This window comes from Aquarana catesbeiana, linkage group LG13 (genome assembly GCF_042186555.1).
Source record: "Aquarana catesbeiana isolate 2022-GZ linkage group LG13, ASM4218655v1, whole genome shotgun sequence".
NCBI classification, from domain to species: Eukaryota; Metazoa; Chordata; class Amphibia; order Anura; family Ranidae; genus Aquarana; species Aquarana catesbeiana.
The window spans coordinates 640,653-654,559 of record NC_133336.1 but is presented as its reverse complement, the minus strand read 5'-3'; the positions used below and the strand labels follow the sequence as shown (position 1 = coordinate 654,559).

General features: G+C 51.2%; 1 protein-coding gene across 8 annotated transcripts in view; it reads right to left on the bottom strand.

Moving 5' to 3' along the window:
* EVL (Enah/Vasp-like) overlaps positions 1–11,504 on the bottom strand; it is a gene marked incomplete at its 5' end in the record, with an annotated part of 62,004 nt that extends 50,500 nt beyond the window's left edge. For 7 of the 8 annotated variants that reach the window (XM_073609260.1, XM_073609263.1, XM_073609261.1 and 4 more), the window contains 2 exon segments: positions 3,283–4,107; positions 11,446–11,504. In XM_073609260.1, the coding sequence (XP_073465361.1) occupies positions 3,283–4,107; positions 11,446–11,504 (884 nt within the window). 8 annotated transcript variants of the gene reach the window in all.
* Between the last annotated feature and the right edge of the window lie 2,403 nt (positions 11,505–13,907).

Below are 13,907 nucleotides of genomic sequence, written 5' to 3'. Positions count from 1 at the left end.
GGGAGGTGCAAGATAAAGTATAAAGGGTTATGAACCGCCCATAGTCTCTGGAACTCAGAGAAGGAGAGTAAAAAGCTGCAATCATAAAGTAAGAACCTCACTGTACCTAATCCTTAGCGAAATCAGTTTCCATCTGTTGGAAATAGTCCATCTTCAGATTGAAGATTGTAGAAGACAACACAGCTGGATCAAGAATGGCTGCTCAAACATGCCTGACTGGTTTAATTGGGAAAACCCAACTTCCTCAGAGGCTTCTCAACGACGAACAGTAATTCCTCCATAAAATGCTGTGGGAGACTTAAGATGGCACCCAAGAAAGCAGGGAATGCCGCCATAAACATAACAACACCAGATTGGGCGGTACTGGCTTTGAGGTGAGGTTACGCTTCTAGCGGCACCCCGCGCCTTCTTGGGCACCATCTTAGGTCTCCCACAGCATTTAATGGATGAACTAATGGACATTCTTATTGATCACGAGATCATGGGGGACAATGCTGGACATTCTTATTGATCACTAGATCATGGAGGACAATGCTGGACATTCTTATTGATCACTAGATCATGGGGGACAATTCTGGACATTCTTATTGATCACTAGATCATGGGGGACAATGCTGGACATTCTTATTGATCACTAGATCATGGGGGACAATGCTGGACATTCTTATTAATCATTAGATCATGGAGGACAATGATGGACATTCTTATTAATCACTAGATCATGGGGGACAATGCTGGACATTCTTATTGATCACGAGATCATGGAGGACAATGATGGACATTCTTATTAATCACTAGATCATGGAGGACAATGCTGGACATTCTTATTGATCACTAGATCATGGAGGACAATGCTGGACATTCTTATTGATCACTAGATCATGGGGGACAATGCTGGACATTCTTATTGATCACTAGATCATGGAGGACAATGCTGGACATTATTATTGATCACTAGATTGTGGGGGACAATGCTGGACATTCTTATTGATCACTAGATCATGGAGGACAATGCTGGACATTATTATTGATCACTAGATTATGGGGGACAATGCTGGACATTCTTATTGATCATTAGATCATGGAGGACAATGCTGGACATTCTTATTGATCACAAGATCATGGAGGACAATGCTGGACATTCTTATTGATCACTAGATCATGAGTGGTCCCTGTAGCCTTCTTAGTGGATGTGTTTCCATTTGCATACATTTCCCAGGGGTCTTCTCCAGTGGAGTGTCGCCATTTGTGGGGATTAAAGTAGATCTTTATGTAGCACCCTGTAGCTTAGACAGGGAGCTCCTCACTAATTTACTTGCCAGGAGTAGTTATCCTGGTTGATTGATAGAGATCCATTGATTTCTTCCTAAGTTTGGCCTTGTTGCACTTTTCTCTTCTACCACTAGGTGGCTGGGTACTTGGTGGTACTAGATATGAGAAGGGCAACTCAAGGTCAGGTTATGGGTATGTGGGGTATCCCAGCCAATGGGCAGGGGTTTTCTTGAATCCCTTGGCCTGCTGGGAGAGCCTATATATTTGGGTGGAGTCAGGTGATCTGTGTTCCGTGCCAACTGGACGGCTGTCTGGGTGGACTATGTCGTACGCCCCAGGCTGCTAGGCCGGAGATTGGGCCTATCCTGGGGGCTTCTGGCTGCCAGGCTGTCTGAGGGCCTACCCAGGAGCAAGAGGGCAGTGCAGGGTTGGGACTGTGGCTTGCTGTCCAACCAGAAGTGACGGTTCCGCCGGCTGGAGAACCTGTCGTGGTCAGAGGTAGAAGTTGAGCTGTCTCCACTAAGGGACCAATTGCCTTATTACCAGGGACCACAGTGAGTGACTGAAGCAAGTACCGGAGCAGCATTCTCACCGAACGGGCACGGTGGAGAATTGGGAAACTTCAGGCGGTGATCACGTCAGGACCCAACCAGTGAAGGTGACGCTTGGAGAGCAGCCTTGTGTGTCAAGCCAGGGACCGAGTCGGTCAGCAGGGGTGAAGCTTGAGAAGTATCTGGAGAGCCAAGCCAGGGAAGCGTAGGTGACGCTTGAGGGAGATACCACCGCAAAGCTTGGAGGAGCTCTAAGGATTCAGAGTCAGTGAATAAGTTGGGTCCAGTGAGAGATCGGGGGCTCAGTGTTGAAGAACTACAAGAGGCAGTTGTAGTGAAGCTGAAGGAATTGTTACGTTTGACTTAGGAACTGTTAAAGACTGTTGACATAGGAGACGGCATTCCTGCATGAGCAGATGTGGCACCCTGCTGGGGCCTTTCGCTGCACGGCTGTCCTATTGAAATCTTGCAGTCTGACAATTGAATGTACAACTACTTAAGGGTGTCCTGGCCCTAACCCTCTTTCCCCCAAAAATACAAAAAGGACTATTAAAAGAAATAAAACCTCTTTTACATCCAAGAAGTGTCTGGCGCCCAATGACTTTTACCATCTTTGCACCCACTATGCCTCACAACCCACCACATATTGAAGGATGTCAGCTATCTTTGGCCTTGGAGGTCCTCATTAGACTGGAAGAGGCTAAAGACTTTGCTACATTTATTTTTAGTTTTTGAAGTTACAGAAATGTTCTTCCATTGGGATTTTAATACTATTTTTGTTCCTATGTGGTCATTGGGACAGGAAGTGAGGGGAAATCTCTCCAATGGAAGCACAGACAACAACAACAACTGTCTATAGCAGTTAACCCTTTCCTTGCTGTGCCCAAATTAAGGCAAATTTTTACATTAATAGTAATTAAAGTAGATTTTAAAGCCCAATTGAAAATGGAGATGTAGACAGAACATTCCCATTCATTCTCACCTCCTCCAGCAGCTAAATATGACTGTGCAGTCCCACCAGAGTTAGAATCAGTGCCAGATCCACCCTGCCCCCTCTCCTTCTCTGAGTGAGGACACTTGTGATGAGAGGTGTGGCTGCCACTCAGCTCCCCCAAGCACAGAGCACTGGAGAGGGAGAGCCGGAAGCTTCAATTAAAAGAAAGAGGTATTTCAAGGTATTTCCTTGCAAAAGTCATTATTAACAGGATGGGATACAGAACTATAAAGAGATAGAAAGGTGGGGGAATTAAACTGATCTATAAGTTCTAACAAGTTCACCTGGACATAGATATATACAACAGATAAATGGTAAACCAATACCCGAGGTTCCTTGAATGGAAGCCAACATCAGCCTGGCTGGACACACAACAGTTTTTAGATTTTTTTTATACCCTCATACTGGAAGTCAAGAAAACATGCCATGCTGTATTATTACACGTACGGAAACACATGTACTTACTTAAGTGGGAAATGGCAGATGAAGTCAAGCAATGCGTGGTCCTCTTGGACAAATGGATGTCAGATACAGCAGCGTAAGGAGGAGGTAGTGCGACAATGTGTGAGGACAGCTGCGGAGCATGGGAGGAAGGATGGAAAGGTTGGGTGGAGCTCAGGGTTCCGGTAGGGGTGGCGATGACGGACATTTGAGCTAGAGGTACAGTTTCTAAGCAGGACAGATAAGAACGCTCGGTGGCTCTAAAGTGGGGTCTTGGATTTTGAGGGGCTTGTGGTTCTTCTCCTCGGTCATCTAGGTCTAGTTGAGGTAAGTAAGGTTTTTGGACCGTTTTGTCGGGGCCTCCCTTCATCCTGACATTCTGGGGATCAGGAATCGGAGAAAGCATTGTCGGAATTGGAGACACACTTTGGTTGAACCCAGATGACACCACTGAGACAGCGGGAGAGGAAGAACGGGAGGAATAGGTCACAGATGGAGACCTGACAGTCTGATGAGAAGCAAAGGGGGAATGGGTGCCAGAAACAGGGGGTGGGGACAAGGAGATTTGTTTGACGCTTCGTGACAGGGTCCCATTGCTCGGCCGTACTGGAGAAAAGGCGGAACCTTGGGAAGGCTCGTTTCCGGGCAGGAACTCGGAGGAGTCACCACTGGGGGGTATGTGAGCGGGTTTATAAGTAGCTCCGGGAGCAGCAGGAGAAGCTGTAGAGATGACTTTGGCATATGAGGGTGGTGGGAAGACACCAGAGGCAGAAGCAGCTCCATAGTTACTATAGTCAGGAGGAGGAGACTGGGAAGGAGAGGAGGACACATTTATCTGAAGGGTGGAAACTAAAAAGAAGAAAAAAAATGGGAAAAAAACAAAATGAAGAAATAAGACGAGTGGGAACTGAAAGATGGAAACAGAAAATCAGTGATGGCAGCATGCACAATGGTCGTTAGTAAAATTGGATGCAAATTAAACTACTTTCCTCCATAACCATCACACAGGATCACACTGGATCAAAGAATCCAGAAAAATCGATGAATTGGGTTTCGACTGGCAGATCACACAATACAAGAGGAATCCTCATTACATTTACCTTAAGTGGACGTAAACCCAAGCAGTCAACTCCTCGTATTCTTTATTATTCAAAGTGTTTTGTTTATAAAGTGCTAGAAATACCTGTTGATCCTGCCAGAAATCTTGTGAGCTGGCAAGTTTGCAGTGTTATTAGTCCTACTGAATTCACCTCTGTGAACTACAGAATACCCTGTAGTCTTGCCCCAGGGTGACAATGCTACCCTCCATAGATACAGTACAGTGGTCGTTGTCACCCTAGGACAGGAAGAGTGTTATTGGAGGGATCACGAGGTGATAATAAAGGAGAAAACCTGAAAAAGGTAAACTAAAGCAGCCACCACACTAAGGACTGGAATATATTCCATATTTGTTCCTGTGTTTAGATACACGTTAAAAGAATTTTTTCAATGGCTTTGTATATCTCCCTTCAAGTGCCTACTGACAATCCTGTCCTTGATTTGGTATTGTGTGGTATTCCACGCATTAATTTTCCAGCTTCCTGGAAGATTTTTGTGCATTAGATCCATTTTTTATCTCATAGAGGGACACAATGAGGTGTTGACACAGCTTTGTCTATAAGGCGGGCCACACAAGAAACTGCAGTGAGCTCCAACACGACAGAGAATGAACAGAGGTCTTCACAACATGACAGAGGATGGACAGAGGTCCCCACAACACGACAGAGGATGAACAGAGGTCTCCACAACACAACAGAGGATGAACAGAGGTCTCCACAACACTACAGAGGATGGACAGAAGTCTCCACAACACAACAGAGAATGGACAGAGGTCAACACAACAGAGGATGGACAGAGGTCTCCACAACATGACAGAGGATGGACAGAGGTCCCCACAACACAACAGAGAATGAACAGAGGTCTCCACAACATGACAGAGGATGAACAGAGGTCTCCACAACATGACAGAGGATGGACAGAGGACCCCACAACACAACAGAGAATGAATAGAGGTCTCCACAACACGACAGAGGATGAACAGAGGTCTCCACAACACTACAGAGGATGAACAGAGGTCCCCACAACACTACAGAGGATGAACAGAGGTCTTCACAACATGACAGAGGATGGACAGAGGTCTTCACAACATGACAGAGGATGGACAGAGGTCCCCACAACACGACAGAGGATGAACAGAGGTCTCCACAACACTACAGAGGATGAACAGAGGTCTCCACAACACTACAGAGGATGGACAGAAGTCTCCACAACACAACAGAGGATGGACAGAGGTCTCCACAACATGACACAGGATGGACAGAGGTCCCCACAACATGACAGAGGATGAACAGAGGTCTCCACAACACTACAGAGGATGAACAGAGGTCCCCACAACACTACAGAGGATGAATAGAGGTCTCCACAACACTACAGAGGATGGACAGAGGTCCCCACAACACAACAGAGAATGAACAGAGGTCTCCACAACATGACAGAGGATGGACAGAGGACCCCACAACACAACAGAGAATGAATAGAGGTCTCCACAACACGACAGAGGATGGACAGAGGTCCCCACAACACAACAAAGGATGAACAGAGGTCCCCACAACATGACAGAGGATGAACAGATGTCTCCACAACACAGAGGATGGACAGAGGTCTCCACAACATGACAGAGGATGAACAGAGGTCTCCACAACATGACAGAGGATGAACAGAGGTCTCCACAACACTACAGAGGATGGACAGAGGACTCCACGACACAGAGGATGGACAGAGGTCCCCACAACATGACAGAGGATGGACAGAGGTCTCCACAACACAGAGGATGGACAGAGGTCCCCACAACACCACAGAGGATGGACAGAGGTCTCCACAACATGACAGAAGATGAACAGAGGTCCCCACAACACAACAGAGGATGGACAGAGGTCTCCACAACATGACAGAAGATGAACAGAGGTCCCCACAACACAGAGGATGAACAGAGGTCTCTGACACAATAGAGGTCTCTCCAACACTACATAGGATGGACAGATATCTCTCCGACATAACAGTGAATGGACAGAGGTCTCTTTGACACTACAGAGGATAGACAGAAGTGTCTCCAACACTACATGAAGACAGACAGAGGTCTCTCCGACACTACAGAGGATGGACAGAGGTCTCTCCTCACATCAGGAAGACATCTGTCCATCTGTGCCTAGCTGTAGTCAGTATCCCTGTTGAGACAAAAACAATTACATAATAGGCCACAAGAATGGGATTCTGTGAGTCTGGACTGGGTGATAAACAGGTAAAGCACAGTGACTGTGCAGAACAGCCTACATGTGTAAGGGGCTCCTCTAATATATGGATTTTACAGCCTACATGTGTAAGGGGCTCCTCTAATATATGGATTTTACAGCCTACATGGAGAAAATTATTTCAAAGCCTTAAAGGGGTTGTAAACCCTCGTGCATCCTATGCATTAAGGTGGAAAAACACCTGTAAGTGACCAGCCCCCCCCCCCCGTTTTACTTACCTGAGCCCTGTCTCTCTGCCTGGGGTGCTCGGCTCTTGATTGGATAGATTGATAGCAGCGTAGCCATTGGCTCCCGCTGCGGCCAATCATATCCAATGATGCGGGCGCCGGGGGGGGGGCCGAGTCCTGCATTCGGCCTCTATGGATGCAAATGCTGGACTCGGGAGCGCAACTGCAAGGTAACCACCCCCCCCGGAGAGCGCTTCTCCTAGGCGGTTATCTGATGTGGGGAGGAGCCACAAGAGCCGCCGAGGGACCCCAGAAGAAGAGCAGGTTCGGGGCCACTCTGCGCAAAACAAGCTGCACAGTGGAGGGAAGTATGAAATGTTTATTTATTTTTTTTTTTTAATGAACCCTTACAATCACTTTAAACACCCATCAGTCAGATTATCATCTTCTATATTATCCTCAAAGTGATGGTATCATTTTATCTATTCTGAGTAAAGTGACAGGTTCCTTCAGGTTTTAGAGCAACATATGCTCCCATCCAGATGATGTCTTTTTCAGGAAAGACCTGGCATATTTCAGAAGGACAATGCTAAACTGTATACTGACACCAGCATATGACACCAGCATAGTTTCCTAGTAGAGGAATCCAGGGGCTTCACTGGCTGCCTGCAGTCTAGACCTTTCACTAATTGAAAATATAAAAAATACAACAAAGAAGGCCCAGGACTGTTGAGCAGTTAGAATCCTATATCAGGCATTAATGGGATAACAATCTCCAGCAACTGGTCTCCTCAATCTCCAGACATTTACAGAATGTTGGGTAAATAAGAGGGGAGGCTACACCGTGCTAAACGTGGCCCCGCCCCAACTATTTTGGAATTGGGGTTGTACTTTGCAAGCTTTTTGTTGCCCTATTCCAACTTATTTTGAGATGTGTTGCTGCCTTCAATTTCACAATGACCTTATTTTATTCTTAAAATGGTCAATTTTCCCAGTTTAAACATGTGATATGTTTTCTATTGTGAATAAAATATGATTCCTCTATATAGATCTTTATATCACTAGAGGGGTCACCAGGAGGAGGAAGGAGGTCCTGATTCCTCTATATAGATCTTTATATCACTAGAGGGGTCACCAGGAGGAGGAAGGAGGTCCTGATTCCTCTATATAGATCTTTATATCACTAGAGAGGTCACCAGCAGGAGGAAGGAGGTCCTGATTCCTCTATATAGATCTTTATATCACTAGAGGGGTCACCAGCAGGAGGAAGGAGGTCCTGATTCCTCTATATAGATCTTTATATCACTAGAGGGGTCACCAGGAGGTGGAAGGAGGTCCTGATTCTTCTATATAGATCTTTATATCACTAGAGGGGTCACCAGCAGGAGGAAGGAGGTCCGTGTTCCTCTATATAGATCTTTATATCACTAGAGGGACCACCAGCAGGAGGAAGGAGGTCCTGATTCTTCTATATAGATCTTTATATCACTAGAGGGGTCACCAGCGGGAGGAAGGAGGTCCTGATTCCTCTATATAGATCTTTATATCACTAGAGAGGTCACCAGCAGGAGGAAGGAGGTCCTGATTCCTCTATATAGATCTTTATATCACTAGAGGGGTCACCAGCAGGAGGAAGGAGGTCCTGATTCCTCTATATAGATCTTTATATCACTAGAGGGGTCACCAGCAGGAGGAAGGAGGTCCTGATTCCTCTATATAGATCTTTATATCACTAGAGGGGTCACCAGCGGGAGGAAGGAGGTCCTGATTCCTCTATATAGATCTTTATATCACTAGAGGGATCACCAGCGGGAGGAAGGAGGTCCTGATTCCTCTATATAGAGCTTTATTGAGACCTCATTTAGAATACTGTGTCCAATTCTGGAGACCTCACTTACAGAAAGATATTGATAAAGTAGAATGAGTCCAGAGACAGGGGAACAAAAATGGTGAGAGGTTTGGGGGGTAAAACATATTGACAGTGACTTCAGGAAGTTAATACATACAGTCTGGAGGTAAGAGGGGAAAGGATGGACACAAGTGAAAACTTTAAACCCATGAAGAGGGTGAAGAAAAGAAAACTTCAGGTTGGCAGGATTTTCGATGACAAAATCAAGAACACAGGGACATGACCTCCAACTAGAGAAGAAAAAACCTAACTGTAGAAGGTAAGCTGCAATATAGGACATCCCTCTTCTCGGGATTTTGGACACTTTCATATAGAAGTTCTACCTAAGAGCCGATAACAGAGAACTGCCAACCTCCGTCTGCCTCTTTGATTTAGTTTGACTATGTTACTGCTTGACCTCTGAGCTAATTCTTTCCCAAATGTCCCCCCCCCCCGTCTGGTCAGAAATGGTTAGTGACCATACCTCTTATTGGACAGGTGCAGGCAGGTGGGTGGGGCTTAGAAGTCAAGGTGATAGGAGGTGGGGAGTAAAGGTAATAGCAGAGACAGGTTTACATTTACAGGGAGGTGACCTCTGACCCTGGACCCTCAAGCTGAAGAGTTAACCTCCATCCAGGAGTTCACCTTCCATTGTAAATGGTTCAGACGGAAGATTCAGATTCTTCCCAAAAAATGACTGCTACCCTTTTATCAAACCCCGCCCACAACAATCCCCAAATTCAGTGTCCAGAGTAAGCCGTGTGTACTGCGTTTGGGCGAAGTCACCCCCTTGTCCTCTCACCCTCTCGCCCCTTCACCCTCTTCTCCTCTCGCCCCCCTAGTCCTCTCGCCCCCCTCACCCTCTCGCCCCCTCACCCTCTCGCCCTGTCTCCCTCTTACACCCTCACCCTCTCGCCCCCTCACCCTCTCGCCCCTTCACCCTCTTCTCCTCTCACCCCCTCACCCTCTTCTCCTCTCGCCCCCTCACCCTCTTCTCCTCTCGCCCCCCTAGTCCTCTCACCCCTCACCCTCTCGCCCCCTCACCCTCTCGCCCCCTCACCCTCGTTCTCTCGCCCCCTCACCCTCGTTCTCTCGCCCCCTCACCCTCTCGCCCTCGTCCTCTCGCCCCCTCACCCTCTCGCCCTGTCTCCCTCTTACACCCTCACCCTCTCGCCCCCTCACCCTCGTTCTCTCGCCCCCTCACCCTCTCACCCTCGTTCTCTCGCCCCCTCACCCTCTCGCCCTCGTCCTCTCGCCCCCTCACCCTCTTGCCCTCTCTCCCTCGTTCTCTCGCCCCCTCACCCTCTCACCCTCATTCTCTCACCCCCTCACCCTCTTGCCGTCGTCCTCTCGCCCCCTCACCCTCTCGCCCCCTCACCCTCTTGCCCCCTCACCCTCTCGCCCCCTCATCCTCTTGCCCTCTCTCCCTCGTCTTCTCGCCCCTCATCCTCTCGCCCCCTCACCCTCTTGCCCTCTCACCCTCTTGCCTGCTCTCCCTCTTGCTCACTCTCTCGCCCCCTCACCCTCTCGCCCCCTCGTCCTCTCCCCCCACTCATCCTCTTGCCCTCTCTCCCCCTCACCCTCTCGCCCCCTCGTCCTCTCGCCTCCTCACCCTTTCGCCCTCTCTCCCTCTTGTCCCCTTGTCCTCTCGCCCTCTCGCCCCCTCGCCCTCTCTCCCCCTCACCGTCTCGTCCTCTTGCCCCCTCAGCCCCTCGTCCTCTCGCCCCCTCATCCTCCCGCCCCCTCACCCTCTCGCCCATTTGCCCCCTCGTCCTCTCGCCCCCTCGTCCTCCCACCCCCTCACCCTCTCACCCCTCGTCCTCTCTCCCTCTCGCCCCCCTCATCCTCCCGCCCCCCTCATCCTCCCGCCCCCTCACTCTCTCGCCCCCTCGTCCTCTCGCCCCCTCACCCTCTCGTCCTCTTGCCCCCTCGTCCTCCCACCCCCTTGTCCTCTCGCCCTCTCGTCCCCTCACCCTCTTGTCCCCCCCCCTTATCCTCTTGCCCTCTCTCCCTCGTCCTCTTGCCCCCCACCCTCTTGCCACCTCGTCCTCTCACCCTTTTGCCCTCTCTCCCTCTTGCCCCCTCGCCCTCTCACCCCCCTCATCCTGTTGCCCTCTCTCCCTCTTGCCCCCTCTCCCTCTTACCCCCTCGTCCTAGCGCCCCCCTCGTCCCCTCTCCCTCTTGCCCCCTCGTCCTCCCGCCCCCTCGTCCTCTCGACCCCTCTCCCTCTTGCCCCCTCTTCCTCTTGCCCCCTCGTCCTCTCATCCCCTCACCCTCTCGCCCCCTCACCCTCTCTCCCTCTTGCCCCCTTGTCCCCCCCCCTTATCCTCTTGCCCTCTCTCCCTCGTCCTCTTGCCCCCTCGTCCTCCCGCCCCCTCATCCTCTCGCCCCCTCATCCTCCCGCCCCCTTGTCCTCCCGCCCCCTCGTCCTCTTGCCCCCTCGTCCTCCCGACCCCTCTTCCTCTTGCCCCCTCGTCCTCCCGCCCCCTCACCCTCTGGCCCCCTTGTCCTCTTGCCCCCCTCACCTTGTTGCCCTCTCTCCCTCTCACCCCCTCTCCCTCTTGCCCCCTCGCCCTCTCACCCCCTCGCCCTCTCGCCCCCTCGCCCTCCTGCCCCCTCGCCCTCCTCATCTTGTTGCCCCCTCGCCCCCTTTTCGGGGATACTTTGTGTAGTCATAGGATCAGGAAACATGAATGCAAATCAATGTCAGTCCAGCATTCTGGGAAAGGAACACCCCATTGGGGGAAGTACACATGCACACACCCCAGAGCGGGTCACCACTTGCCTGTGGTTGAAGTCCTCCTTTCCAGGGTCTCTTGGCGCTGTTGCTGCTCCATCATCTGTCTGCACAAAGACATAACAAACCATTGTATGAAAGGAGCAAAAAAACTATCGTAATCAGGCAACACATCCCCAAAACAGAGACCTCATATATAGCAGAGTCCCCCCCCCCCCGTACAAAGCATGACTGAATCCCCCCCCCCGTACAAAGCATGACTGAGTCCCCCCCACGTGTACAAAGCATGACTGAATCCCCCCCCCTGTGTACAATGCATGACCGAGTCCCCCCCCCGTACAAAGCATGACTGTGTCCCCCCCCCGTACAAAGCATGACTGAGTCCCCCCCACGTGTACAAAGCATGACTGAGTCCCCCCCAACGTGTACAAAGCATGACTGAATCCCCCCCCCCTGTGTACAATGCATGACCGAGTCCCCCCCCGTACAAAGCATGACTGAATCCCCCCCCTGTGTACAATGCATGACGAGTCCCCCCCCCGTACAAAGCATGACTGTGTCCCCCCCCCCGTACAAAGCATGACTGTGTCCCCCCCCGTACAAAGCATGACTAAGTCCCCCCCCCCGTGTACAAAGCATGACTGAGTCCCCCCCCCCCTGTGTACAAAGCATGACTGAGTCCCCCCCCTGTGTACAAAGCATGACTGAGTCCCCCCCCCCGTGTACAAAGCATGACTGAGTCCCCCCCCCGTGTACAAAGCATGACTGAGTCCCCCCCCCCGTGTACAAAGCATGACTGAGTCCCCCCCCCTGTGTACAAAGCATGACTGTGTCCCCCCCCCATGTACAAAGCATGACTGAGTCCCCCCCTGTGTACAAAGCATGACTGTGTCCCCCCCCCGTACAAGCATGACTAAGTCCCCCCCCCCCCTGTGTACAAAGCATGACTGAGTCCCCCCCCTGTGTACAAGCATGACCGAGTCCCCCCCCCTGTGTACAAAGCATGACCGAGTCCCCCCCCCTGTGTACAAAGCATGACTGAGTCCCCCCTGTGTACAAAGCCTGACTGAGTCCCCCCCCGTGTACAAAGCATGACTGAGTCCCCCCCCCTGTGTACAAAGCATGACTGTGTCCCCCCCCGTGTACGAAGCATGACTGTGTCCCCCCCCTGTGTACAAAGCATGACTGAGTCCCCCCCCCCCTGTGTACAAAGCATGACTGTGTCCCCCCCCTGTGTACAAAGCATGACTGAGTCCCCCCCCCTGTACAAAGCATGACTGTGTCCCCCCCTGTGTACAAAGCATGGACTGAGTCCCCCCCCCCTGTGTACAAAGCATGACTGAGTCCCCCCCCCCCTGTGTACAAAGCATGACTGAGTCCCCCCCTGTACAAAGCATGACTGTGTCCCCCCCCCCGTGTACAAAGCATGACTGTGTCCCCCCCCTGTGTACAAAGCATGACTGTGTCCCCCCCTGTGTACAAAGCATGACTGTGTCCCCCCCCTGTGTACAAAGCATGACTGAGTCCCCCCCCCCTGTGTACAAAGCATGACTGAGTCCCCCCCCCCTGTGTACAAAGCATGACTGAGTCCCCCCCCCTGTGTACAAAGCATGACTGAGTCCCCCCCCGTGTACAAAGCATGACTGAGTCCCCCCCCCTGTGTACAAAGCATGACTGAGTCCCCCCCCTGTGTACAAAGCATGACTGTGTCCCCCCCCCTGTGTACAAAGCATGACTGAGTCCCCCCCCTGTGTACAAAGCATGACTGAGTCCCCCCCCCTGTACAAAGCATGACTGTGTCCCCCCCCTGTGTACAAAGCATGACTGAGTCCCCCCCCCCTGTGTACAAAGCATGACTGTGTCCCCCCCCGTGTACAAAGCATGACTGTGTCCCCCCCCCTGTGTACAAAGCATGACTGAGTCCCCCCCCCCCCCCTGTGTACAAAGCATGACTGTGTCCCCCCTGTGTACAAAGCATGACTGAGTCCCCCCCCCCCCTGTGTACAAAGCATGACTGAGTCCCCCCCCCCTGTGTACAAAGCATGACTGAGTCCCCCCCCTGTACAAAGCATGACTGTGTCCCCCCCCCCTGTGTACAAAGCATGACTGAGTCTCCCCCCCCTGTGTACAAAGCATGACTGAGTCCCCCCCCCCGTGTACAAAGCATGACTGTGTCCCCCCCCTGTGTACAAAGCATGACTGTGTCCCCCCCTGTGTACAAAGCATGACTGTGTCCCCCCCCCTGTGTACAAAGCATGACTGAGTCCCCCCCCCTGTGTACAAAGCATGACTGAGTCCCCCCCCCTGTGTACAAAGCATGACTGAGTCCCCCCCCCCCTGTGTACAAAGCATGACTGTGTCCCCCCCTGTGTACAACGCATGACTGAGTCCCCCCCCCCCGTGTACAAAGCATGACTGAGTCCCCCCCTGTGTACAAAGCATGACTGAGTCCCCCCCCCTGTGTACAAAGCATGACTGTGTCCCCCCCCCTGTGTACAAAGCATGACTGA